Source organism: Phoxinus phoxinus, assembly GCF_949152265.1.
Source record: "Phoxinus phoxinus genome assembly, chromosome: 13".
Lineage (NCBI taxonomy): Eukaryota > Metazoa > Chordata > Actinopteri > Cypriniformes > Leuciscidae > Phoxinus > Phoxinus phoxinus.
Window position 1 is genome coordinate 19,418,989 of NC_136888.1, and position 26,241 is coordinate 19,445,229.

At 37.4% G+C, this 26,241-nt stretch overlaps 1 protein-coding gene across 2 annotated transcripts; it reads left to right on the forward strand.

Moving 5' to 3' along the window:
* Positions 1-463: 463 nt before the first annotated feature.
* On the forward strand, positions 464-24,599 carry kif20ba (kinesin family member 20Ba). Of its 2 annotated transcripts, XM_079632053.1 has the most exons (35): positions 464-570; positions 914-1,027; positions 1,109-1,198; positions 1,300-1,419; positions 1,612-1,750; positions 2,806-2,990; positions 3,079-3,124; positions 3,229-3,441; positions 4,247-4,358; positions 4,451-4,522; positions 4,612-4,758; positions 4,833-4,989; positions 6,511-6,771; positions 6,948-7,087; positions 7,193-7,322; positions 7,432-7,639; positions 8,076-8,125; positions 8,309-8,428; positions 9,208-9,355; positions 10,118-11,075; positions 12,373-12,511; positions 12,643-12,765; positions 12,862-12,922; positions 13,052-13,177; positions 13,751-13,869; positions 13,968-14,123; positions 14,211-14,387; positions 15,404-15,538; positions 16,067-16,156; positions 17,946-18,158; positions 19,132-19,188; positions 21,687-21,761; positions 22,068-22,170; positions 22,282-22,409; positions 23,213-24,493. In XM_079632053.1, the coding sequence occupies exons 2-35, from the start codon at positions 920-922 to the stop codon at positions 23,288-23,290; spliced, it is 5,184 nt and encodes a 1,727-aa protein (XP_079488179.1). In that variant the 5' UTR covers positions 464-570; positions 914-919; the 3' UTR covers positions 23,291-24,493. The 2 variants fall into 2 exon arrangements, with proteins under 2 accessions (XP_079488179.1, XP_079488180.1); XM_079632054.1 differs by lacking the exon at positions 19,132-19,188 and having other exon boundaries at positions 23,213-24,599.
* The last annotated feature ends 1,642 nt before the right edge of the window (positions 24,600-26,241 follow it).

A 26,241-nucleotide genomic window follows, 5' to 3' on the forward strand; every position in this document is an offset into this window, starting at 1 on the left:
TGGCATAGGCCTAAACTTAGTTTTATTTATTGGGAAGTTTTACATGAATACATTCAAATACACAAACTGAAAAAGGCCATTTTAATATCCTCAAGCAGGAATTAATACGCACAGTTTTTATGGCACAGTCTCAAGATCTACTAACAATAAGAAAGTGATCAAAACATCTAGCATAATAGTGTAGGCCTACCATATTTGACATTCATAATGTTTTCATCAACGTTTGGGGGTAGGTACCCTCAGTTCTGACTTACGAATTACACTTTAAACGTGAAAATACAACATAGGAAATGAAATAACCACTCTAAAAACCAAACCAAACAATTGTGTAAAATCAAGCAGCAACAATTTTATAATGAGAAATGCGCACACAAAGTCTGCGCATTTATAACGCCACAATGACGTGCACGAGCACGCGCTCCCAGCAGCCTTTGCTGCTCCTCTTGCTTATCCGATTGGTGGAATTTGAAAATAAGTACGCGCGACAGTTTGGGAGATGAGACAACACAAATAAAACACAGTAACGAAGTCAAACACAATATAGCACACACTTTATCCTTTGACAGCCCTGTAAGTCAACTAAATTAACTTGTTTTAATGCGCATGCTTTGCTGACCTGTTCTTATTTGCTGTTTTTATTCAGTGAACGTCTGAGGTTGTGAGTTTGGGAGGGTCCTGGTGTCATTTTTTCCACAGATTTAACTTAACGTACTTATACAATATCTGTAAAAGTTGTGTAACGTTAAATTGTCTGTTAAAATGTACGTAAGATAACTGAGAAAATATACAAATAAGTAGGATCTTTAAAATGTCAAAGGGTCTTATTACCATCAGATGTGATAAAAGGGTGGACATATCAGAGGCTGTTATTTCATTTTCCTATTTTATGTCTTCTTAAATGTTTCTTAATTAGAGCAGAATGATGGAGTCAGGGCTAAAGGATGACCCGGCAAGACCGCAGATGATGGTTGTGGAAGATCTAAGGAGAAATCTGTCCTCCGAGTTCAGCGAGTGTTCGGATTTCCGGGTAAGATGACAGACGGCCTTTCTGTTCATAAATGTATGATGGTCAACTGAAATGGTTGGAGCCTTGATGTTTCTTTTGTAGGACCCGTCTGACCTGGAGAAGGAACATTTGAAGGTGTATCTTAGAATAAGACCATTTTCAGCAGCTGAGATGGTGCATGGAGAATCACAGGTGAAAATTAATGTTTCAGGGATATTTCAAGGACCCCTAAAATGCAAACCCTCATGTAGAAGTGTTTTGATATAGTGTGCCTTCTCCCTGTGTTTTTGAAGGAATGTGTGGCCATTCAGCCTCCAGAGACTGTGCTTCTCAAAGCTCCACGATCATCTCTCTCTGCCAGGCTCAGTGATAAATCAGTGCCAGTTACTGCTCATCGTTTCCAGTTCTCTCAGGCAAGCTGATCCATCAGCACACACAGTCTCTAGATCGTGACTGATTGTGTGAGCCAGTGTTTTTTTGACAAACAAATTTATCTTTGTAAATAAAATTCTCTTCTGTTTGGAAATACTGCTCTGTCTTGAGTCAGGGTTATAACTTGTTAATGCATGACATGCAATGTTTATATTATTGTGTGGTATTTTTAGGTTTATGGTCCAGACACTACACAGAAGGATATGTTTGATGGCACAGTGAAGGGTCTTGTAAAGGATGTTATAGAGGGACACAATTCTCTGGTCTTTACATACGGTGTCACCAATGCTGGGAAGACCTTCACATTTTTAGGTTTGTATATTTTATGTTATTGCATTGACAGACTTAATTATTTTCTAAAAAGAGGTAAAATTTACTACATTTTAATAAAAAGATTACAAAGATTTTATTTTCATTGAAGCACCGTGCACCTAATGAATGTTTCGCAAAAAGGCCAGGAATGTGTATTTGGGTCAATAAATGAAGATCTGTTTTGATCAGAACAACCTTGTAAAGTAGGGTCTGTATTGATGACCTTGGTGATTTAAAAGCACAATGAAACTGAAGTGGCGACAGATAATTTTGTCCGTATTGAAAATAAAAAAGCGAGGCGAGGACTTGGTTATATCTGGTTGTTGGTTGAATATAGACAGATCTGAATGCAAGCTTGTGGTCTACTGTAAGATAAGTAGACCTTCGTTCATGTAAAATTAAATTAAGATATTTTTTATGAAATCCAAGAGCTTTCAGTCCCTCCATTGGGATCAATGCAATTTACACATTCAAGGTCCAGAACGATAGGAAAGACATCATTAAAGTAATCCATGTGACTCGATTGGTTTAACCTCAATTTTATGAAGCGACGCAAGTGCTTTGTTGGCGCAAAAAAACCTAAATTTACCTCTATATTTACATAGAAATATTATCAAAAGCGCGTTCACGGAACAACTTCTTGATGTCTTTCCTATCGTTCTGGACCTTGAATATGTATATTGCATTGCTCCCAATTGAGGGACTGAAAGCTCTCGGATTTCATAAGAACACGTGTCTTATGGGTGTGGAACAACATGAGGGTGAGTTTAATGACACAATTTTCATTTTTGGGTGAACTAACAACCCTTTAAGTCGGGTATACTACTCCATCAGTGAGAATTCTGTCGTTTCACTGAATGGGCTATGACATTTTGATGAAAAATTATGAGTTTGTAAAAAAGAAACATACTCATGGATTATTAGCAATAAGATCATTAAGATGCCTTTAGAAAATAGATGGGGTGACTTTCCTTTTCATTCTAAATTTAACAGTGCTTTGCTTTTGTAAAATATTCAAATTTAAGCATAATGTCCTGATCGTGTTTATGTATTAGGTCCAGATACAGATCCAGGGATCTTGCCTCGTTCCCTCAACATGATCTTCAGTAGTCTGGATGGACGCATCTTCACTCAGATGTGCTTGAAACCCCAAAGGTGCCAGGATTTCATCAGACTCACCAAAGAGCAGCAAAATGAGGAAGCAGCTGGAAAACGCAACCTGCTCAAGCTTTTCAAAGAGGTACAGTAATGTCATAATAAGTTAAACACCCTTAGTTTTTACAGGAGTGTTCATTTGACTGAATCTTTAGATTTAATCTTCTCTTTAGACTGATGCGCAGAAGTCTTGCCATAGCTCTCAGTCTGATCTTGAAGGTAAAGAGAGAATTTTTCAGCTAGTGTGCACATCTCTAAGGTTGTGCTTGGCAGTCTGTTTATATTGTTTGTCTGGCTGAAACAATTTTCTGGTTGCCTGTTAGATGGTTCCACTCTCTTTGATATAAGCTCATCAACGAATGAGAGGAGTTTGGCTGTGGATATGGACATGCACACTAAGTTTTCTATATGGGTCTCGTTCTGCGAGATCTACAATGAGAACATCCACGACTTGCTAGAACAGCATGCGAGCAATTCTTCACGGAGAACCAACCTCCGCCTTTGTCAAGACGTCAAAGGAAACTCATTCATCAAAGGTAAAGGAGCACCTGCTTCTGTTAAGATGGAGATCATGGTGCATCTGTTGCACCCCTGGAAAAGGGGGAAATTGACATTAATAAATGAGAAGACACAGACTCGTTGTTGTCTGTGCGTCAAGCTGTATTGGCTGTGACGCACAACATAGTTTGTGTCAGCTGCTGCCTGCAGCCTTTGATTCCCCCCTAGTGGACATTTCTTGAATTGCACTTCATTTTTCTCCAGTTTACCAACAAAACAACAATAAACTCACATACCATATTGTTTAGTATTGCATAAATCATATTGATCTTTTTAACCACACTACACATCCAAGTTAAAGATGAACCCTGATAATCTGATATAATAAAGTTTTGCATGTAACAACAAAATTAATCCAGCTTGTAAGGCTGGGATGGGAATCCAATAATGTGCGTCTTCATTTACATTTCACCTTTATTATTTTGTAATCCATTTTATCAGTTCATGCACTCCCTAGGAATCTAACTCATGACATTGGCCTTTCTATTGCCATGTACTGTTTGAGCTACAGGAGTGAGACACTGCAGTATTACGTTGCAACATTTCTTCATTAAATCATTCCAAATTCATTTGAATGTAGTGGACTGACTTTTCTTTTTCTTTTTTTTTCTTTTTTTTTTGGAAATAATGTGTAATAGCTAAAACTGGCCAGCTGCTGGTGCTAGAGCAACAAGAAAAAATTAAGCATTTCCATGGGTGATTCAGTTGGTTGATTAAGAAAACTGTATGTAGCCTATGCAGATTGCGTTGTTGCTCATAACTTTTTTTTATTTATTTTTCCAGATCAGAAATGGGTTCAGGTGAGCAGTGCTGAAGAAGCCTTAAAAGTGATGAAACTGGGGAAAAGGAATCAGAGCATCTCCAGCACTAAACTCAACCTGCTCTCTAGCAGGAGGTACACATTCCTTCCTGGTGCTTATGTTTAAATGTGGTGGATTCTGTATGGATCTGTTTTTCTGACCATGTCCCTCTTTGTTTGATTTTTAGCCACAGTATTTTCTCTGTCCGGATCCTAAAGGTGGAGGATGTGGGAATACCCAGAGTGGAGTCAGTCAGCGAGTGAGTCTGTGTGTTCTGATCTGAGTTCTCTGCAGGCTGTTTGTGTTGTGTTTCAGAATGTTTTGTAAAAGTCTGTTCTCTGGTTCCAGGCTGGCACTGTGTGATCTGGCTGGATCGGAGCGATGTGCTAAAACACAAAATAAAGGTGAACGGCTGAAAGAGGCGGGAAACATCAACACATCTCTGCTCAGCCTGGGAAAATGCATCAATGCACTCAGAAATAACCAGCAGACCAAGTATGCTTGTGCCTTTTTCTTTTCTTTTATTCTCCCTTTTCTTTGTCTTTTAATCACTTATTTTGTCCTTTTAGACAGCACGTTCCATTCAGAGAGAGCAAACTCACTCACTATCTGCAGGGTTACTTTACGGGCCGGGGCAAAGCCTGTATGATCGTAAACATCAACCAGTGCGCCTCCATGTATGATGAGACACTCAATGTGCTCAAGTTCTCCGCCGTAGCTCAAAAGGTATGTAATGTCCTAATATGTCTTTCTCACTCATTAAAGCATGAATTCTTCCATAAATGAAAATTATGTCATTAATTACTCACCCTCGTGTCATTCCACCCGCGACTTTCATTCATCTTCGAATTTTTAATGTTATTGTGATTTCAGTCCCTCGATTGAAAGTCCATTCCAAAACTTTAATGCTTCAAAAAGTTAATGAAGAGCGTCAAAGTGTGATGTAGAGTAGACTTTTAATGGAGGGACAGAAATCTCAGGTTTCATTAGGGGTGTGCCAAAAAAATCGATTCACAGAAGAATCTAGATTCTCATTTGCAACGATTCAGAATCGATCTGAAATGTCCAAGAATCGATTTAATAAATAAATAAAATCAGCTGGCTGTTCGCCTCCATTTTTGTAACTAGCCTATACGGGACGTGAGCGGCAAATCACTAAAACAAAAAGGAAGCAAATGGATGAGAGGGAGATCTTTCGTTCCTACCATTTGCATGTGTTTTAAGTCCTGTCAGTTTAACAGGGCACGCTTGACAGGGCATAAGAACGAGCAGAGAGAGAGAGCCGGCCGCGCGCGCGCACTCACCCGAGCGCTGTCTGCTCTCTCTCTCTCCGGCCGCGCATATTAATCAAAATCAATTAATACGATGGTGTCGGAAAAAAACTCTCCAGTGATGAAACGTTTTCTGTGTTGACAAATCTTGTGCGATATCCTAAACTGCCGAATGCATTGCTTGTTTTTTCTGTTTACATTTCATTGTGAATGCTGCTACGTCAGAGCGGCCAAAGGGTCAACAAGATTCCCCGTACTTTTTGACAAGCGTCCTTGACAGGGCGGCTATAGCTTTTTTGCAGATCAAGTCGGTGGCGGTGTGAACGTACAGTCAGCCGCCAGCTGCAGACCAACACACACTGCAGTGCTTCACGAAACTCCCTGCCAACTCCGAGAGGGCAAAAAAGAAAAAAAGAAAAAAACTCGGTCTATCGCTGCTTCATCGCCATGTAGCTTAGGGGAAGGACTATTATTCATTTAGAAAGAAGCACTTTATTTTCATAACTTGTTATTCTTTAAGTTACTGTGTCTGACTGAGAAATATAGATGTTTTTTTTGTCTTCACCGGTTGTGTTCTACATGATAATCGAATCGAATCGTTTTGAATCGAAAATCTTTTTGAATCGAAAATCGATTTTGAATCGAATCGTGGCCTCGGAATCGAATTGAATCGTGAGATGGTAAAAGATTCCCACCCCTAGGTTTCATTAAAACTATCTTGGTTGTATTTGTTGTGAAGATGAACGGGCTCATGGGTTTGAAATGACATGAGTAATCAATTTTCATTTTGGGTTGAAATATCCCTTTAAAAGGGCTGTATTCTACACAGTGTACACGTTTGGACCATTTTATTGGTTTCCCATCATGTTTGTTTGTCAAGTTTCTTGACATTACTCAAACTGCTGAATTTTTATTTATTTCTCTGCTGAAAGTGTACTTGTAGTTGTGTTATGGTCAGTTCTGTCTTGTTTTTCAGGTGGTGGTCATCACCACTAAGAGCGTTCCAGTAGTGGTGAAAAGGAGTGCCAGAGAGGTGTCCTTCATCATCAACAACGTTGATCGACGGGAAATGCGACGCAGCTCGCTGGTACGATGGGACACCAGCCTCGAGGATGTCCAGGAAGATTCTGACACTGAGGAGGGGGAGGATGAAGAGGGGAGTGAAATGGAGGACACCATACTGGACGCTGAGGAAGAAGGGAAAGAGACTGTGCTGCTTGATAAAGAGGTTTATGAGGTGAGTTTTGGCACCTTACACAGTAAGTCACATCTATGGTAATTTTTAGGTTTTGTCAAAATCAACTTCAACAAGCATCACACAAGATGTTTTTAAGAATTATTTTTGCTGCATGTTTTTATGTTTGTTTAACAATGAGGTTTCTGCATTAATATGTTTTGTGTTCGTATGTAAAGGCCCAGCTGCAGTTTATAGAGGGGATTCAGCAGCAGTTGAGGAAGGAGAAAGCAGAACACTTAGCTCTCGAGGCACATGTTCGAGATGAGGTTACAAAAGAGTTCTCTGAGCTGATTTCCCAGATGCATGAAGATTACAGGTCAGAGATCACAGGCTTCCGTGTTCAATTATGTGTAATTATAACAAATTACAGGTCCTGCTTTATGATGACCCTGACGGCTTTCTGTGTCTTTTTCTATTTTAGTGAGCGCATATCCAGAGAGAGGGAGCTGATTGAGGAACGGTGTGAAAGGAGACTGGAGATTCTCAAAAACTTGGTGGGAAAAACAGCTGTGGAGGACGACAGCATGGTTTCAGCTGTGACAAAATCAGAGGTTCTGATATGCTTTCAGAATCTATATTCAAGTTTATATAAATACTTTATTTGAAAGATGATCATATTTAATTTGGGAATAGTAATTGTAGTTGTGAATTTGTGTGTAGGAGGAGAACCATGTCTCTCTAGACGGCATGCTTGACTCTATGAGCAGTGACTTGGCAGAAATCAGACAGGATGCCCAGGTTGCCCAGTCTTGCTTGGTGACCTCTGACCCTAGAGTCTCTACAAAGCTGCATGACCTTGAGAAAAAGGTCAAAGAACTTTCAGAACTGCTCAGTGAAACTGAGAATCAGCTGTCACTCAAATCAAAGGGTGAGAAAACATTGCAGATGAGCTGACATACACCAAATCTCCACCTGCAAACTTCCACAGAAATATGCTGTGCATCCCCTACCCCTTGTTTGATAAATACTTTTCTCAATTTAGGGTTCCCACTGTTCTGGAGAATCTGAAAATTTCAGGGAATTAAAAAAAAAAAATTCCCTTCCAAAAGTTTAAGTCTTAAAAGGTTTACATTTTTATAACATTCTTCAGCAAGAAAATGCTTTTTGTGAGACAAAAAAGAAAAAAAGTAATTGGAAAAGTCATGGAAATTCATTGGCCAGAAAGTGTGGGAACCCTGTATTATGAGACGCAGATGCTTTTATTGTAAAACTGTAACCACAATACACTTGCTTAGTGTTCATACTCCAACTTACCAGGCTTCCTAATCACTTGATCTAACATCAAGCCCCATACTCCCTCACAGAGCTGGAAACCCAGAGCCAAATGTCAGATGAACTGAAGGAGGTTAAGAAGGTAAAACTGACATTGTAAAATGCCTCTGCCTTTTTAACACGCAATATGAAGTCTAGACTGTGAGGTTATGCTATGCATCACTGCGGGTTTTGCATAAGCAAGCAGCATTTTTTTTCTTCAGAAATTGTAAAAAAAAAAAAAAAAAAATTATAGTGAAGCTCTGGCTTGTTCTGTTGCTTTTAGGCTCTGGAGAGCCATAGGCAAAGGGAATGGGATCTGAGTGAAATGTGCAGACAGAAGGATGAGATGGTTTCTAAACTCCAGACAGCTCTTGACCAACATGTAGAAAACATGGATCAGGATGTGAGTGTGAACATCTAGGCATTGTTTTCCAATGTTCAAATGAATTGGATGTACACTACCTTTCAAAAGTTTGGGGTCGGTATGATTTTGAAAGTAGTCTCTTATGCTCACCAAGCCTGCATTTATTTGATAAAAAAAAAAAAGGAAAATTGTGAAATATTGCTTAATTTGAGCAGTTAACTGTTTTCTAGTTTAATATATTTTAAAATGTAATTTATTCCTGTGAAAGCAAAAGTGAATTTTCAGCAACCATTATTCTAAAGTTCAGTGTCACACTATCCTTCAGAAACCATTCTAATATGCTGATTTGGTAATATGCTGATTTGCCCCCAGGATTCTTTGAATATAAAGTTCAAAAGAACAACCTTTATGTGAAATGGAAATATTTTATAATGTTATAAATGCATAAAGGTGAATAAATTAAAAGTATTAATACAAAATATAAAAAAGACAAACTTTTGAACAGTAGTGTGTCTTTTGGTAATGGTTAAAACTATATTTTGTCCCAAAGAAAAATTCTGTCATTATTAACTCATCCTTTTATGGTGTTGATCCTATTTGGAGCTTGACAGCCCATTGTCACAATAAACCGTTGTGTAGAAAATATCTATATGCAATCTAAAATAATTTTTCCTCAAAACAAGTAAAATATTGGTTTAGAACGACATACGGATGAGAAAGCGATGACAGAATTTTGGGTGAACTGTTCCTTTAATATAGTTCCTACCTGATTCAAATTGTAGCTTTTTCTTTTCTTCTCTTTTGTTGTGGATATCTAGAAAACTCAAATTGACTCCATCAAAAAGGAGATCATCCAACTTAAAAACAATTGTACCTGCTCAGAGCAGCGGCCCAGCGCCCGGACTGAAACCAGAAAGCGGCGCCAGGAAGGGGAGGGGCTTGATGGACAGCCCCCACTCAAGAAAGGTATAGACTCCGTCCCAGGTGCTGAAAAGTGCCTCCCAGCTTTTGTCACAACCAGAGGGGCCGGCCGAGAGAATCGGGTCAAAGGACGACGATACCTCCACAGTCGAAAAAGGCTCTCAAGCATAAAGAAATAATCATTATAAATGTTTTTTTGTTTTTTTTTTTAGAAAAAGTTACCACAGTGCATGATAAGCCCTGTATCTCAAAGTACTTCTGTGAAGTGTATTGTTTTTATGAGCTCAACTGAATAAAGAAGCGTATTCATTTTACACATGGAGAGCATTGCACAAAATTAAAAGCACTGTAAGCCATATAAGGGGGGCAAAGGATGCTTCACTTTAATATAAATAAGAATGAGAGTAAAAGAAATGTAATTATAGTATGAAAGCATCCCAGACTCATGAGGTGTTTCCTGTGCATAAATGGGAGGCTCTCAAGACTGAGTGATTTCACATTTAAATGCCCCTCTTTCATCTTCAGAATGAAATCAAAATGAAAATTAATTTTACGCCCCATGTGTAAGTAGAGACTAGTGCAATTTAGATTAAATAATTACTGGCTTTGGTGCTACGCCAGTAGCAATACATTTTAAATACCTGGTTGTACCAAACTATTTTTTAATGCTGAAGCAATATTTAAATTAAAACTATTTATATTAAGCACACATAAATATTGTATTATTGCATGTCACAGACACTTCACAAGATTTACACATTTTATATATGCCTTTTAAGTATTTTCAAAGCTCTTCATTCTTCATAGGTCCCCTGGAGGACTTTAAAGTCCAAGATGATGTTGCAGATAATGAGTCTCAAGACTCCGCCCTTCTTGAGGTCAAAGGTCAGCTGGAGTGTTGCCTTGCTGACTCCAAACAAAAAGACAAGCAGATCACAGAACTGGAGCAGGAATGCCACACATTAGAAGTGTGCATACAAGATCTGAAGTCTAAACTGGAAGAGAGAAATTCACAGGAACATAGTCCATCAGAGAAGCTTTGTCAGACATCTTTGGAAACCAAACGTATGACAACGGCAATGGATTGCAGGAATTTGAAGGAAGAAGTTGTGTCTAGTTATACCAACACTACAGAACTTTTGAAAGGTGTGTTTCAAGAACTTTCAGCTGCCAATTCACAAATGGCTACGCAAGATCAGGAACTGGGAGAAAAGAGCAAACACATCTTGACTCTTGAACAGGAAATTACACTACTAAAACAGGAGGCTGAATCCTTTGCTTTGCTTCAGTCTAAAAATATATCAGCTGACTGTGATGACCTAAAAAAAGTCAACTCTGACCTGCAGGCCGAGGTTGCCACCCTTCGTGGTGTCAAAGCTGAACTAGAGAAGAAGATCGGATCCCTTCAGAAAAAGGCAGAGAAAGATACGGCTCTTTTGTCTAAAGATGGGGAGGTGGGGCTGACAAACCCTAACACTCTTGGATCTAAAAGCAGGGAGATCGATAGTGAAATAAACATGCTGTCTGAAAAGGAGGCTGAACTTGCACAGAGGGAGAAATCCCTAGCATCAAAGGAGGCTCAGCTTTCAGTTTTGCAGAAGAGACTGAAGGAAGCACAGGATCGTCTGGAGGAGGAGGAGACACAAGCGGTGCAAGAGGCGCGCAGGAGGGAGGTGGAGAGAAGGAGAGAGCTGCTGGCTGTGGCAGAGGAGGCCATCGCTCAGAAAGATGCAGATCTACAGAAGAAACAAGAAGAGATTAACCGGTCAGTTATTTTCCTCTTGAACTATAATACAGTTTCCTAAAACACAAGTAACATTAAACCACCATACAAAATAAGTCCAATTTCATTACTGTTTCCAAACATATAATTCATTATTTTTGTATTTTGCACATTTTTTATTTATATCCAATACCATTCAAAAGTTAAAAGAAATGAATACTTGCCATTCAGCAATGATGCATTAAATTAGTCAAAAATGACAGTAAAGACCTTTACATTGTTACATTTTAAATTAATGCTGTTTTTGAACTTTTCATTCTTCAAAGAATCCTGACAAAAAAAGTGTCATGGTTTCCACAAAAATGTCAAGTAGCGCAACTATTTTCCAATAATATTACAATTATTTCTGGATGATCAGTTGATACGGAAGACTGGAATAATAACTGTTAATCAGCTTTGCCATCATAGAAATAAAACATTTACACATTAAAATAGAAAACAGTTGTTTTAATGTTTCACAGTTTTACTGTTTTTATATATATATATATATATATTAGTTTTCATCAAATAAATGCACCCTTGGGTAAGCATAAGAGACTTCTTACAAACTTTAGAATGGTAGATTTAAAAAAATATGTAAAATACAAATAAATTATTATTATATTAGGACTGCTACCACTAGTGGTGCAGAAATCAGACAGTTCACCTGTAAATGTTTCTTAGAATTTAAATAAATTGCTTTTAATGTTGATTCCTTGTAAAACAAAGATTTATGTCTTTGGAACTGACTTTAATGGTGTTGTTAGGCATTAGCAGCTTTTGTATAAACAGTGATGATTTGTTTGATTACTAAGTGATCAGGAAAGCATTAAATGGTTTGAGAAAGTTTTGTGCTCAAGATTGCTGCTTTTGTTAGATTAATTATCATCCCAGTTGAAAGCCTTTTTGTTGTTTGTTTGTTTGTTCTTTCTGAATAAGCATGAAAAGACAAGTATATTCGTAACGGGGATTATGTGTAGACTATTCTGTCAGATTGATGGTCTATTTTTTAAGTTTTTAACTAGTTGAACAACATAGATTTTTCATTAGCTGATGCCAATATCTAGAGAGCAGGGTGGGTAATAAAATACCCATATATAATACAATCCATTAGTTGAAAATGAGAATCTGGAACTAACCAAAATGGAAAGATAAGGCAAAAAGAAATCTCTTAATTGTCCAAGAATACTGGCCAAAACCTGGCCAATTAATCAGACAACAATTTATCAATAACTTTGTCTCAGATTTTTTATTTTTTATTGTTATTCATTTTGTGTGTATGTGGTTTTTCATCTCTCAGGTTAAAGGAGGAGATTAAAACTATCGAGTGTAAAATGAGCAGTCTGGCTGTTGATCTACGCAGAAGGGAAGATGATTCATCTGATCTTCGGGAAAAACTTGGTGACTCGAAGAAACAGATTCAACAGGTCCAGAAGGAGGTGAGAACTCACTCTTCACTCATTCAAGCGTCTTTACTGCCCGGGCTGAAACGTGTCAGAGCAGAGATTGAATTGAATCGAATCTAACTGTTGCTGACCTGTGCTAAAACTCCATATGTTGTTTGATATAGATCTCCTCCATGCGAGATTCTGAGAAATCTCTACGACTGAAGCTCAGTGATCTAGAAAAGATTAAAGCGCAGCTTCAGAATGAGATCGCCAACAGGGACCGCATCATCAACCAGCTGAAAGCTGTAAGCCCCAGCCAGCGATGAATACCTAAAACCACAAAGAGGGAAACATTTACTGAAATTGATTGACTTGAATATTTTCTCTTTCTTCTAAAACAGGAACGATCCTCTGAATCTAAGTCAAATGCGAATCTGCTGCTCTATCAGAAAGCATGTAAAGGTATTGTTTGTTTACTTCCATGTATCTGTGTGAGTGTGAGCAATAATGGATGTAATTTATTTTTAAGTGCTTAATTAAATGTGTGGCAACACAGTAATGAATGTAAATTTTTGTTGATGGTCTCTGCAGATTTGCAAGAGCGTGAGCATGTTATTGAAAACATGCGTTTAGCTCTGACAGAACAGGAGGAAACACAGACACAGCTGGACCTGGAGCTGGACAACAGAGAGACTCAGATAAATGAGCTCACTCAGGGTATGATTACATGGACAATATTGCATTCATGATACATTTATGTACTGTAATAATACATAATACAATTAAAAAAGGATTATACACAGAAAAATAGTTGAATGTGTATATGAAAAATGTATTTCAGCGTTGCTTGTTCTAATGTAATAATTATAAAAAATAAATAAATAAGAAAGTTCACATTTTAGGTAACAATTTAAATCAAGTTAAAGTTTAATAGAAAAATTAACATTTCAACAATTTCTGAACTATACTAGTATTTGGTGTGTCCTCATTTAGCTTTATTGACCGTAACATTTAATTATGTTCTCAATAATGGTTTGATGTGGTTGAAAGATCATCTTGTTCTATGGAAACAAGAGCATCTGTACGAGAGTTCACATGACCAATGTCAAAAATGAGATTTGATTGTGACCTAGAATAAGTGCACAATCTTAAATATTTCTTATACTTGTTCATCATACAAAAATATGGTTTAAATTAAAAACCTTTATATTTATGAATTCATGGTAGATATTGAATCCCCGTTTTTTCAGTATGGTCTCAGATTTTTGACATCACTGTATTTATTTTCAGAATTGGTGAGGTTGAGAGCAACGCTCCCTGAACAGAGGAACAGGAGTGATTCTAGACCGATCTCTGATGACGTTTTACAAGCCAAACAACAGACCACTCAGGCCCAGGAGAGCTTGCAGGTCTGGTGTCCAAAAGTTTTCTCAATTTCTCTTCAACTGTAAGAAAAAATGTGTGCTTATGGTCTTATAGTGTGGTTGTTCGGTATTCATGTTTGTAGCTGGCCAATGAGAAGCACCAGGCAGAGCGCAGGAAGTGGATGGAGGAGAAGTTGGCTCTGATTGGTCAGGCTAAAGAGGCTGAGGAGAGGAGAAACCAGGACATGAGACGATTCGCTGATGATCGAGAACGGCATGCCCGCCAACAGGCTGAAATGGTAAAGAGCAGTGTGAGTTTCCAGAGACAATATCAGACAAGTATTTTAGTTAAAGAGAGAATGACTCTCTTGATACATGTCAATTAGGAGTCTCTGGCTGCATGTCTTGCTGCTCGTGATGAAGAGATGGAAAGCTGGAGAAAAGAGAGAGACACACTTGTCTCTGCTCTGGAAGTTCAGCTGAAGAAACTTATCATGTCCAATGCAGAGAAAGACCAACAGATCAAGATCCTACAGTCCAGTAACACTCCCCAAACACCAGAGGTCAGTGTCAGTTACAGATCTCACCATCTACACAAACTCTTTAAAAAAAATTGGATCAGTAAGAATTTTTCTTTTGAAATAAATACATATTTATTACAGCTAGAATGCATTAAAGGGTTAGTTCACCCAAAAATGAAAATTCTGTCATTAATTACTCACCCTCATGTTGTTCCAAACCTGTAAGACTTGCGTTCATCTTCGGAACACAAATGAATATTTTTGATTAAATCTGAGAGCTGGATCACTCCTCCATAGGCTTCTATGGGATCGAAACTTGCCGGCCCAGAAAGTTAATAAAGAAAATGTTTAAAATAGTCCATGTGACTACAGTGGCTCAACCATAAGTTTATCAAGCGACGAGAATACTTTTTGTGCGAAAAAACAAACAAATATAACGACTTTACTAGAACGTAGGCTCACTATTGGTCGATGCTGGTCATGCGTGATGCGTGTGACGTACAACACAGAAGCGCTGCGCTGTTACACTACGTGAACTCACTCAGAGGCCCACACGGAAGAAAATTAATAGTTGAATGAAGTCGTTATTTTTGTTTTAAATATATCTGTTACACTGAATGACAATATTAATTTCCTATTAACTGTTCGACTATGAGGCAGTCCAGATTTGTTTACAGCATTACAGTGTCATATCACTCACATCAGCAGAACTTCAAAGAGCCATACAGCTCTTTTGAAGCCAAGCAAATCTAATAAAAATGACACAATTCAGAAGTTATTTTTAGCTGGACTAAAGCTGAATGGGATCTCTGTCCCGTCAGAATTTTTTAATAATATGGAGGCTTAATAATGTAGCCTATGTGTCTATCATCTGGATGTGATGTATACACGCAGAACCTTATAATTGTCAACAATAGTAAAAAGTAGTTTCTGAAAAAAGATAAACAGCAAAAGCTAAACTAATAGCTGGTTTACCAATTGATTGTTTGCTATATTGTTGTATAATTCATTCCTTCATAAATTTTTCCTTACATAAAGTGATATTTTAACACTCTTAGGAGGTCACTGAGGACAGCAGGACCGAGGCACTGCAGGCAGAGCTGACTGCAAAGGACGCAGAGATCCAGAAACTGAAGGAACGGCTCAGTGTCAGTGTCATGGACGGCAGACTTCGCAGAAACTCATCAACCCAGGTCAGAAACACGTGTTTTATTACTGCCAATTCACCCGTTAACTTTGATGATTCATTAAAGTCTGCATATGACAAATATAATCACTGTCAAAAGACTGAAGTGGCTTTATTCTGAATGTTGGCATTTGTACAAAACACACTGCTAAGTAAAGTGTGTTGTCCTTCAAACAATCGTTTTTATTTTATATAATTCACCTCAGATGAGCTGAGTTCACTGTATGCTAGGAGGAACTGTCGTATGAATTCGTATGAATTGAGCTTTTATATGGATTGTATAATTATAGTCAGAATAGAAACTGGCCTTTGTTACTTTCTACTTCTTGGTACAGTACATCAATGCCTTCCAAAGAATCGTCTGCCCAAACTGATTTGAACTCTTGTAATCATTCAGGGAGCTTTCAATCTATATTTGTACCAACCTCTGGTAATATTTGTTGTTTATTAGACATGGCTGTGTAATTAAATTGAGTTGGGTAATTATATAGTGAGTGAGGAATGTTTATTGACTGTCTCTTAATTGTTGTGCTAGACGATGGAAGAAGAATTGTCTGATGTGAAGCCTCTGGACACCAGTACACTCAAAAACACGAGCAGAAACAGAGGATCTGTTACCAGTCAGGTAAAACAGAAATACACCCTACCTGGTTATCATTCATGAAATCATTGTGTTATCATTGTGAAAATGGTGAATCACTCACAATTACCTTCTGTTCTATTTGTTATTTTAGCTTTTAATTTAGTTGATACCTGTTTTATGCATTTAGCAGATTGAATTATTTTGACAATTCTAAAACAGACCTGCATATTAATGTCTCTTAGTTTTAAACGATTCATCTGTCAGTAACAAGATAAAATTGGATAACACTTTATTTTAGGGTCCAATTATCACTATTAACTTGTTGCTTATTAGCATGCATAATACATTAGTGTCTTATTCTGCATGACCATATTCTACATATCTTAATCCTACCCAATAACTAAACTTAACAAACTTACTTTACTAAGAATTAATAAGCAGTAATTAGGTGTTATTTGAGGCAAACGTAGTTACCGGTAATAGCTAGTTAATGGTGAGAACCGGATCCTAATTTAAAGTGTGACCAAAAACAAGGAATAGTATTATGAACTAACAATTAAAGGTAGGGTAGGTAGGATTTATATAAAAACTTTTTACCAAATTTGATTAAACTTTCTATATATATCAATGCATAATTAAAATGTAAGTACTCTGATAAAAAGAGTATAAAAATCGAGTGACTCTAGACCGTTTAATCTTCATTAAACACAGCTCATTATTTCCATTCGGGACGAATCACAGGATTGGCTTGTGCGACTGTCACTCTCCGTCGCCATGACTACCGCCGTTATTACTGGCTCTGCCCACGTGCGCGCAGTCGCGCACCCGTTTTTAGGTGGGAGTGAATGGAATTAATGAGCTGTGTTTAATGAAGATTAAACGGTCTAGAGTCACTCGATTTTTATACTCTTTTTATCAGAGTACTTACATTTTAATTATGCATTGGTATATAAAGACAGTTTAAACAAATTTGAATAAAAGTTTTTTTTAGACAATTCTGACCTACCCTACCTTTAAATAAAGTGCAATAAAGTAATTTGTTGCAACATATTTCTAATTTAAATAAATGCTGTTCTTTTGATCTTTCTATTCATCAAAGAAACCTGAAAAAAATTCTCAATTTCCACAAAAATATTAAGCAGCTCAATTGTTTTCAAAATTGATAATAATAATTTTAGATGTTTCTTGAGCAGCATATTAGAATTATTTCTGAAGGATCATGTGACACTGAAGACTGGAGAAATTATGCTGAAAATTCAGCTTTGCATCACAGAAATAAATTAAAATATATATATATATTTTAAAGTTTTTTTTTTTAAGTATAATAATAATTCACAATATTACAGTTTTTCTGTATTTTTATCAAATACATGCAGCCTTGGTGAGCATAAGAGACTTCTTTCAAAAATTTAAAAAACTGACCCCAAACTTTTGAACCTGTTAAAATATTGTTCACTGTTATTTCATGATAATTAATGTGTTCACAAATGTTGTCTCAAATCTACAGACCATTATATCATCCATCCAGGCTGATATTTGGCTTCTTTAGGTTATCAGCATTTGGCCAATGGTTGTGCTTGATTGGCCACTTAACAATAATGGCCATCCCGTGTCAGTTCGGACAGCCTTGCCATTAGATCTTTTATTTACACATTTTAGTGAGATTTCATTCGTTTACTTGTTGTGGCACCTCTCGTGTTACATCTCGTTAGATTAATTTGTTGTGTTTGCTAATTTTTTATAAAAAGGGTTAAAAGTGATAGATATATAAATGCACATATTTCTCAGTCCATTGATTATCAAGTTGATGATAATAATCTTCATATCGCAGACTTCGACCGCTAGCTGTCCGCTGGTGCTAGATTCATCAGTGATCTCCACGGAAACAGGCAGACATTCCAGGTTTCCACGGCCTGAGCTGGAAATTTCCTTCAGCCCTCTGCAGCCGGATCGTTTCGCTCTCAAGCGGCAGGGAGAGGACTCCACCGTTACTGTTAAAATCTCCCGACCTACTCGCAAGAGGAAGAGCGGGGAGATTGAGAAGGTGAGAAATGAATCCGATGGAGGGGGGGTTTAGAAAATGGTTCTTAGTTCACATAAAGTGATATGAAGTGCTGTGACTGGAATGACCTGCAATCATCTTGTGCTTGAGCGAAAATGTCTAATCTTTTTGATTTCTAGCCTTAAAATCATGGGGAATTTTGTAGAATGTTAGTTCAGATTTATCACACAAAGTTAACTCCTCTTTCTCTCTAGTTGATTTTTTACTTTAATTTACTTTAAAACCTTAATTGTTTTTAAATTATTATTTTTTTAATATAAAATCCATTGACCATCTGCTGCTGACCTAATCTGCACAGCCAGTAGTATCCCTTTAATTGTCCTAATTACTCATTAACAAGGCTCTAATTTTGCTCACTTACACTTAACGATCAGTGTTCATTGTGCGTGGGCAAGAAAAAGGCAGTCCTATTAAGCATAAAGTTCTGAGCATGAGAATATATTTATGTGTGTGGTTGAGTGTGCCTTGGCCTAACCTCACACTCTCTCCAGGCAACTTAAACACTTGCGGATACTTGCTCTGGGAGCTATAACAATAATTATAGAATACACAATAGGTTTATAGATTTTTAAAACCTGTTTATTGAAATTTAATTGTGTGGTTCAGACAGAGGGATTACCAATGCACAAATACAAATCGACCATAAATGCTGACTAAACAGGGTGTTAACATTTTATTATAACACTTAAAAAAGTTAGCCATGCACAGAGTCTGTAGTCTAGGTAGGTTGTGCTATTCTCTCAAAACACTGCAGTGAAGATGTAGTTGCACTCTGAAAGAATGCTCTTCACTCGAAATAAGTGACCTCTTATTGTCAAAGAATCTTGTGCTCTCACGCCGGTTGCCCCTGGCAACAGAGTCACGCTCCCTCATGCTCTGTAGCTGCTAATTGTTGGAGAGTTTTGTAATTGAATGGCACAAACCATTTTATGGCGCTTCTATTCACTTGAAGCAGAAAGGAGGCAGGAGCAGCGTGGTGAAAAAGAAAGCTTTCTCTGAACCCAGTCCTCAGGTACCCTCTTCCTGTTTAATCCTACTTCAACAGCTGTTCCACCTTCGGGACTCCTAATGGTCTGGAACCAGACATTCACAGAGCCAAGGCACTAAGGGTCATGTTCATTTCGTCAGGTTAACCCACAGAGCTGGAGATTAGAAGTATAAATCCATAAATTATGTGATTTCTTTTTTGCCCTCTGAAATTTTCCTCCACACCAAATTAATTTGAGCAAGTCTGTGTGATGCAAGTGTCCCATTAAATAAGATACTGGCAGAGCTTGTTTTTTTAATCCTTTAATTCTTTACCTTCTTAACCCTTTAAAGTTCCTAATAAAGTTTTTGTGACCATCTTATCCAGGCCATTTGGTTAGAGTTCCTGATGGTAGAAATGCAGCTTTTGAGTCATTATCCCTGAAGCCTTTGATGCATCAAAGAAATAATAACATTCCTATCGAGGTGGGTGTGTAAATGGAGTGGGTTTTGCTATGTGGTTTTACAGATCCATTATGGTGATATTGTCTGTAAGAGCTGTCCATGCCCTCGGTGGCAGGGCTTTTTTTTTTTTTTTTTTTTCATGATGCATAAATGACAAATGCTTTGGGAGATAATGCTCTGTAGAACTTAAAATAGACCTATAATTCATCATTCACCCATAAAATCCTCAAGGTCATGACTTTTCACATATAATTGGGGGAAATCATTGTAATCGTGTGATACGTTCACCCTCGACACCTCTAAATTATTGTAATTACACTTTCCCATTTCACGGCAGGGAAACACCAGCACCTGACTTCAGAACAAGCCATCAGTCTTGATTTTCAGTCAGTTTGTTTCCCTGCGATGCGATTGAACGGTGAATGACTTGGCAGGTTCCTGGGAGTCAGGGCATTAGTCTGCTTTTAATGCGAGCTTGCCAGTCGGAGAGCAGGTGACAGGTGTGACAGACAGAGATCCGCCCCGTTTAGGCTGGCGGGTGTTACGAGCGTGGCATTGGCTGTCACATGCAATGTCACAGATGCAATCTTGTTGTCTAGAGAGAGAGAGATAGTGACAGGAAGGGAGTGATGGAGGGAGAATGCAGAATGGTTGGAGTGAGAGAAAGGAAGAGACTGAAACTGATGAGTCACTGGAGAGAGACTTAGAAGTCTTTCAGACTGAATCATTTATTTATTCTACAGATTTGAATATTTTTCACGTAGCATTTGTTCTTGCGTGTATAAAAGAGGGATCGGACAGATGCTCTGCTGTCTTATTAAAGATGCTTTAATACACTGCACTCTTGGCACTAGATCTGTCAACTAATCCTCAGGGGTTTGTGCTCTTTTGAGTGTCAAGAATTAAACCGTCACTCTTTCCAGCTGACCTGAAACCAATTTGTGTTTTGTCAGTAGGGATTAAAGATTCAGATTATTTAGATACTCAGTGCTGTGTGTTTCTCCAGATGCATTTAGCATTGTAAAATTGCCTGCTGACCTGATCATCAGCAGAGGGTTAATTAACCACGGTGACTGGGTAATTGTTTTTTCCTTAACTAGCTCATCAGTGATCATCATAACATCCATCACATCTTATATGACCAATCACAGCCAAATATTAAGATTCAACTAAGGCCTGTTTCACTGTCTGTGGTGTGTGTAGGCTACTGCACATGTTAATTTTGAGGTTAACAGCACATTTTCTGCAATTTATGCAGGCAATCATTTTCACATGATTGGAACAAACCCTTTTATTCCGTATATTTGACTGAATTCAATTTATAGCTACACTTTGGGGTTTGGGTCCAGTGTAGATGTATGACCATTTTGTATGTAAACTACTGTTCAAATGTTTGTAAGATTTTTTTTTTTTTTTTTTTTTTTAGTAGTCTTTATGCTCAAGGCTGCAATTATTTGATTAAGAATACTGTTAAAACTGTAAAATTGTGAAATAGTATTTCAAATAACTGTTTTCTATTTTAATATATATTTCAATTTCAGCTTAATTATTTATGTTATAATATATATCACTTTTTTTGTGGAAACAGTGATGAATTTTGTCAGGATTCTTTAAAATAGAAAGTTCAAAAGAACAGCATTTATTTGAAGAGAATTGACTGGTAACCATATAATAAATATTTGACTGTCGCTTTGGATCAATTAATGCATGCTTGCTGAATTAAACACAAAATCTTTCTGACCCTAAATATTTGAACGGTATTGTATAAAAATCAGTAGTTCTAAATCTGATGTCCATCCTCATCCTCACTTCCAATAACCATTTTACAAAATAATAGGGTTTACTACAATAAATATTTAATCTTGTAAGCCAGAAATCACTTTTTCTGTAGAGTCATTGATCTGTTACACAGCAGAAACACTGTTAGTGTGGAAGCGCAAAACAAGCCTGCTGTTGTTGTTTTGCTCACGCTTCGCAGACACAAAATGTGTGAAACAGGCCTAAAAGAAACCAAAGCATTTATGTTAGCCTTCCCAACTCCAAAATATTTGCTTACTCTTGCACTTTGCTATTCCTCAGGATGGGATGGAAAGGGAGAACATTAGGAATACAAGGAGTAGAATGACTCCTCGCCTAACACCTCATCAGGAAGAGGTGAGTTACAACACATTTTAACATTGAAGTAAATGTATTAAGAAATGTATTCTATGATAATGACCAGTGAAATCACTCTCACAGTATATGATACTGAGATTCTTGTCTAGACCACTGTAAATAATTCGGTTTTAAAGTAGAAATCAGGTAGAAGGTTGAAGTATGGAGAGGAGTTCAGAGAGAAAAAGGCTCTGCAGAGTCAGAGTCACTGCATCACACACTCAAAGACTTTGATTGGGAGAATCATGATTCCTGATCCTATCAGTATTGAGTGATTACAGTGACTGATGAACTCCCTCCTCATAGCCCTCAACTTCCCAGGAGTCAAACCAAAGAGGGAAAAAAGACAAAACGATCCATAAGATTGGAGATTTTCTTCAGGGCTCTCCCACCTTTCTTGGAAGTAAAGGTCAGGATTAGGTTTATTCTATCATTATTACCCTTTAGTTAATTTCTAGACTGTGTCTTACTCTGGCATCCTATTTGTTTATCTGACAATCAAAATCTTTCTCTGTCTCAGCAAAGAGGATCATGGGATTGATGAGCGGAAAGTCCCCTGATAGCGGGACGATGTCTCTAAAGTTTAAATCCAAACGAAAACATGACAGACCAGAAATCTCCTCCCCAATGGACATACCGGCCCATCAGGTACTGTAATGGTAAAAAAAAAGTTTGGGGTCTGTAAGATTTTTTTTTAAAGAAGTCTCTTGCGCTTTTTTGATTCTTTATTCAAAAAATTATTTTTCAGGATTCTTTGATAAATTAAGGTTCAAAAGAACCTTTTGAATATGTGGTCCATATGTGACCCTGGACCACAAAACCATGGGTAATGGGTAATTGTTTTTTAAATTGAGATGATATATATCTGAAAGCGGAATTAATACGTTTTACGTTTTTTTGATGTATGGTTTGTTATGATAGGACAATATTTGGCCGAGATACAACTATTTGTATCAACTATCTGGAATCTTATGGTGCAAAAAAAAAATCTACATATTGATCAAATCACCTTTAAAGTTGTCCATTTCTGTTGGCGATTGTGCTGCATTTCCTACCTGATATTTTTAAGGTAGGAAATTTACAAAATATCTTCAAGTCATGATCTTTACTTAATATCCTAATGATTTTTGGCATAAAAGAAAAATCGATAATTTTGACCCATTCAATGTTTTGGTGGCTATTGCCACAAATAAACCCGTGCGACTTATGGCTGGTTTTGTGGTCCAGGGTCACATATTTGAAATGGAAATATTTTGCAAAAATGTGTCTTTAATGCCATTTAATATCCTTGCTGATTAAACTTGTTAATTTCTTTTTTTTTTTTTATCTTACTGACCCAAAATCTTAATGACGTGATAATGTACTTTATATACATAAATATCCATGTTTTCAATTATTTTAAATGTAAAATTACATTCTCAGTAACAGCTGACATTTGACCTTTCTTATAGATCATTGGCCGAAATCCAGGGGAGAAAGAGAGTGAAAACCTTATCAAGAAACGTCTTCGTACTAGGACTGCTAAATGAGCTGGAAGGAAATGTATTTTACTGTAATGTAAATGTATGTCTTTTTTCTTTTTTGTATTTTAAATCAAACTAGTCTTTATAGTCTTTTTCTTTCAATCTGATGCACTTTTAATACATATCTATTGTTTATTAGTCAAATTCTCTTTTTACTTTTTATCAAGTATGGCACATAATAATATATTATCCTGGAAAGTAACTAACACTTGTGCCGATTTTAATGGCAAGTTGAAATGATGGACAGTTATCATAAGCTCATGTATGGTGGAATGAACAAATTTTTTGCTGCTAGAGTTAGAATGAAAGTTCAGAAATCACTACTGCACGTTTCTGACACAAGTTTTCGCTGTACATTTAAACCACGGTTATTCGTTTACATTGTGCTTATGCTCCCTGCAAATGAATGCAAAATGGTTGTTTCCCTCTAACCACTTTTTGTTTTTTCAAGAGTTAAAAATGCACACACGCAAAATATAGCACAAAGTTATTGTGGGGTTTTTCCCCACTTGTCAACATTCTTTTTTTTTTCTGTGTTAATCACCCTGTCACAAACCTTTAATATGTGCCACTCACTTGATAAAGACTCTCCATTACCATGTCAGTAATGCCGTGTGCCAGATGCCTAATGAAACCCAAAGGACTATTCGTTTGAATTACTGAACAAATGTTTATGTAACAGACGGGTAATTGAATTTCCCGATCGCAGTATGCGGCCCGGTGCTCTTATCTAAGATGACATGAAAGGGGTGAGGGGAAGGGTGAGGAACTGGGAACAGGTCTATGTCTTTGTTGGCACTGAATGACAGGATGTGAACGGGGTGGCTGCTTGCAATGAATCATGGTTGTGAGAGTGTCGGAAGTGTGGGAGCATGTGGTGAAGACAAAATGGAGGAGTGAAAACCGACTGTGTGAGGAGGAATAAAGAGAGATGAAGAAAAAACATACAGAATGAGTCACGTGCAGCCAAGCTGTGCTTGTGCAGGTCATTGTTGCACAATTTACTTCTCATGTTATAATTGTGTGACCGTTAGGAATGAGGTCTGAAAAACTTTATTCAGAGTCTGTTTTGTTTACATGCCCTTATATATATTTCCTTCCTGTCCACTTCCGCACATCACAAGTGCATGATGTACTACATTTGGATTGTTATGTGCTTCCTATTGTAGTGTCAAGAGACCGACAGTAATCATAAGTTTTGATTGGCACAAGGGAAGTCATTGTTCCTATCATTTGATTGCGTCACTTAATTGACGCAATGACACAAAGTCTAGTCTTTTTATTTTTTGTTCCATTTCCTTTTGGTCTTGTTCCTCTATGCAGAAAACAGCAGGGAGGCATGAAAGCATCAGCCTGATCCAAGGCATCGAAGCCTGGTAAACAATGCCGTAATAATCATCTGCTGCACCTATAATTTAGAGCAGAAAATTACCACATGATTTGAAATGATAAACAGGCAGAGTGCAGCTCTGGAGACCGAAGAATTTAGAGAGCCTGGAATGGGTCTAATTGCTTGGCTTCATCAGGAGATGCGCTTTAAATAGGTTTGAGACAATGTAGTGAGACCGTCGAGAGGAATGCTCTGTGAAGATTTCCACTTAGTGTATCTGATTGCTTTAATCCAAACAGTTTGTTCAGACGGCGAGAAAATTGGCGTGCAATCCATGCGCCATCTTGCCCTAAATGTGCCTGGTTGAGGATTTTTATTTCTTTAGCTGGACTATGTAGGCTACTGTTTAAATAAAGTTTCATATCCTACAACAACTTAGTTAGCCTACACAAAATAAGATGTAAAAGGTTTTTAGAAAATAAATGACCAGCATTGAATCAGGGAAACTTGAGTTGGAAAAGATAGAGGAACCTCATGTGCATTTTTTTTTTTACTTTATTTTTCTTTAGTTATATTTCTTTTAAAATATGCATTTCTTAACCACTATTTAAAAAGATGGCGCTACATTAAAATACCATAGCTCATGTTTCCATAGAAAAAAATAAAAGCTCAACGAGTTTTTATTAAAACTTCGTAACTTGACCCTTTGTCTTGTTAAACTTGTTTCCACCACGGAATAAAAAAAAGTAGCTAATTGCGACTTTTTAATTTCACAATTCTGAAATTTTCCCTCGTCTTTTCGATATCACAATTAGGCATACTTTTTTTTTTTTTTTTTTTTTTCGTGGCGAAAGCAAGCTATGCGCGAGACGCGGCCCAACAGGACATCCTGTTCAGGTTTACACGATGGAAAAATAATGAATTCTGTGTGTGAACCGGTTTTCATACTGCTGTGTGCTACATTTTCTGTGGTGAAATTGAAGGCTAGGTAAGTGGAACTCTATTTTAGCCTATGAAAGTATGAGCCTTTTTCAGCTATAGGCACAGCAGCTATTGAAGTGCTTAAGTTGCTTTTATTTTTTTCCACACATCAGAAACACATTTGTGTTGTTGTTGTTTTTTTAAAGCATTTAGCACCTGCTGTTAAACACTTTTCACACCTCCAGCACCCTACAGTTGCAAGTGATTCTGGACTATTTACTGTACAAACATAGGCTAATGGATTTATCATGTAGGATGTTGTGAGGGTAATGACCCTTGATCAATGTAGGCTTACATGCTGGTCCTTTTATCACATCACACCTGCAGCCCACCAAATGAATCTATTTTAGAATTGCATGATGCTCCTAATTGCAATGGTGTTAATAGCCTATCTTTCCAGTTTAAATAACGTTTTCTAACACAAATTTCCAAACTCTGAATGTACAGACCAGTGCATCACTGTGCAAACTAAGATAACCCAGAGAGGCAACAAACTCTGTCACCTTTCATTTTCCTCCTCACTTCATTCTGATATTGTTCGATAAGTCTCCCTCCTCCACCTTTTTCTTCTCTCTTTTCTTATGCCTTCCCTGCCGTGATTTGTACGGTTCACTAGTTAAGGTAAATTAATTTGCTACCTCTATTT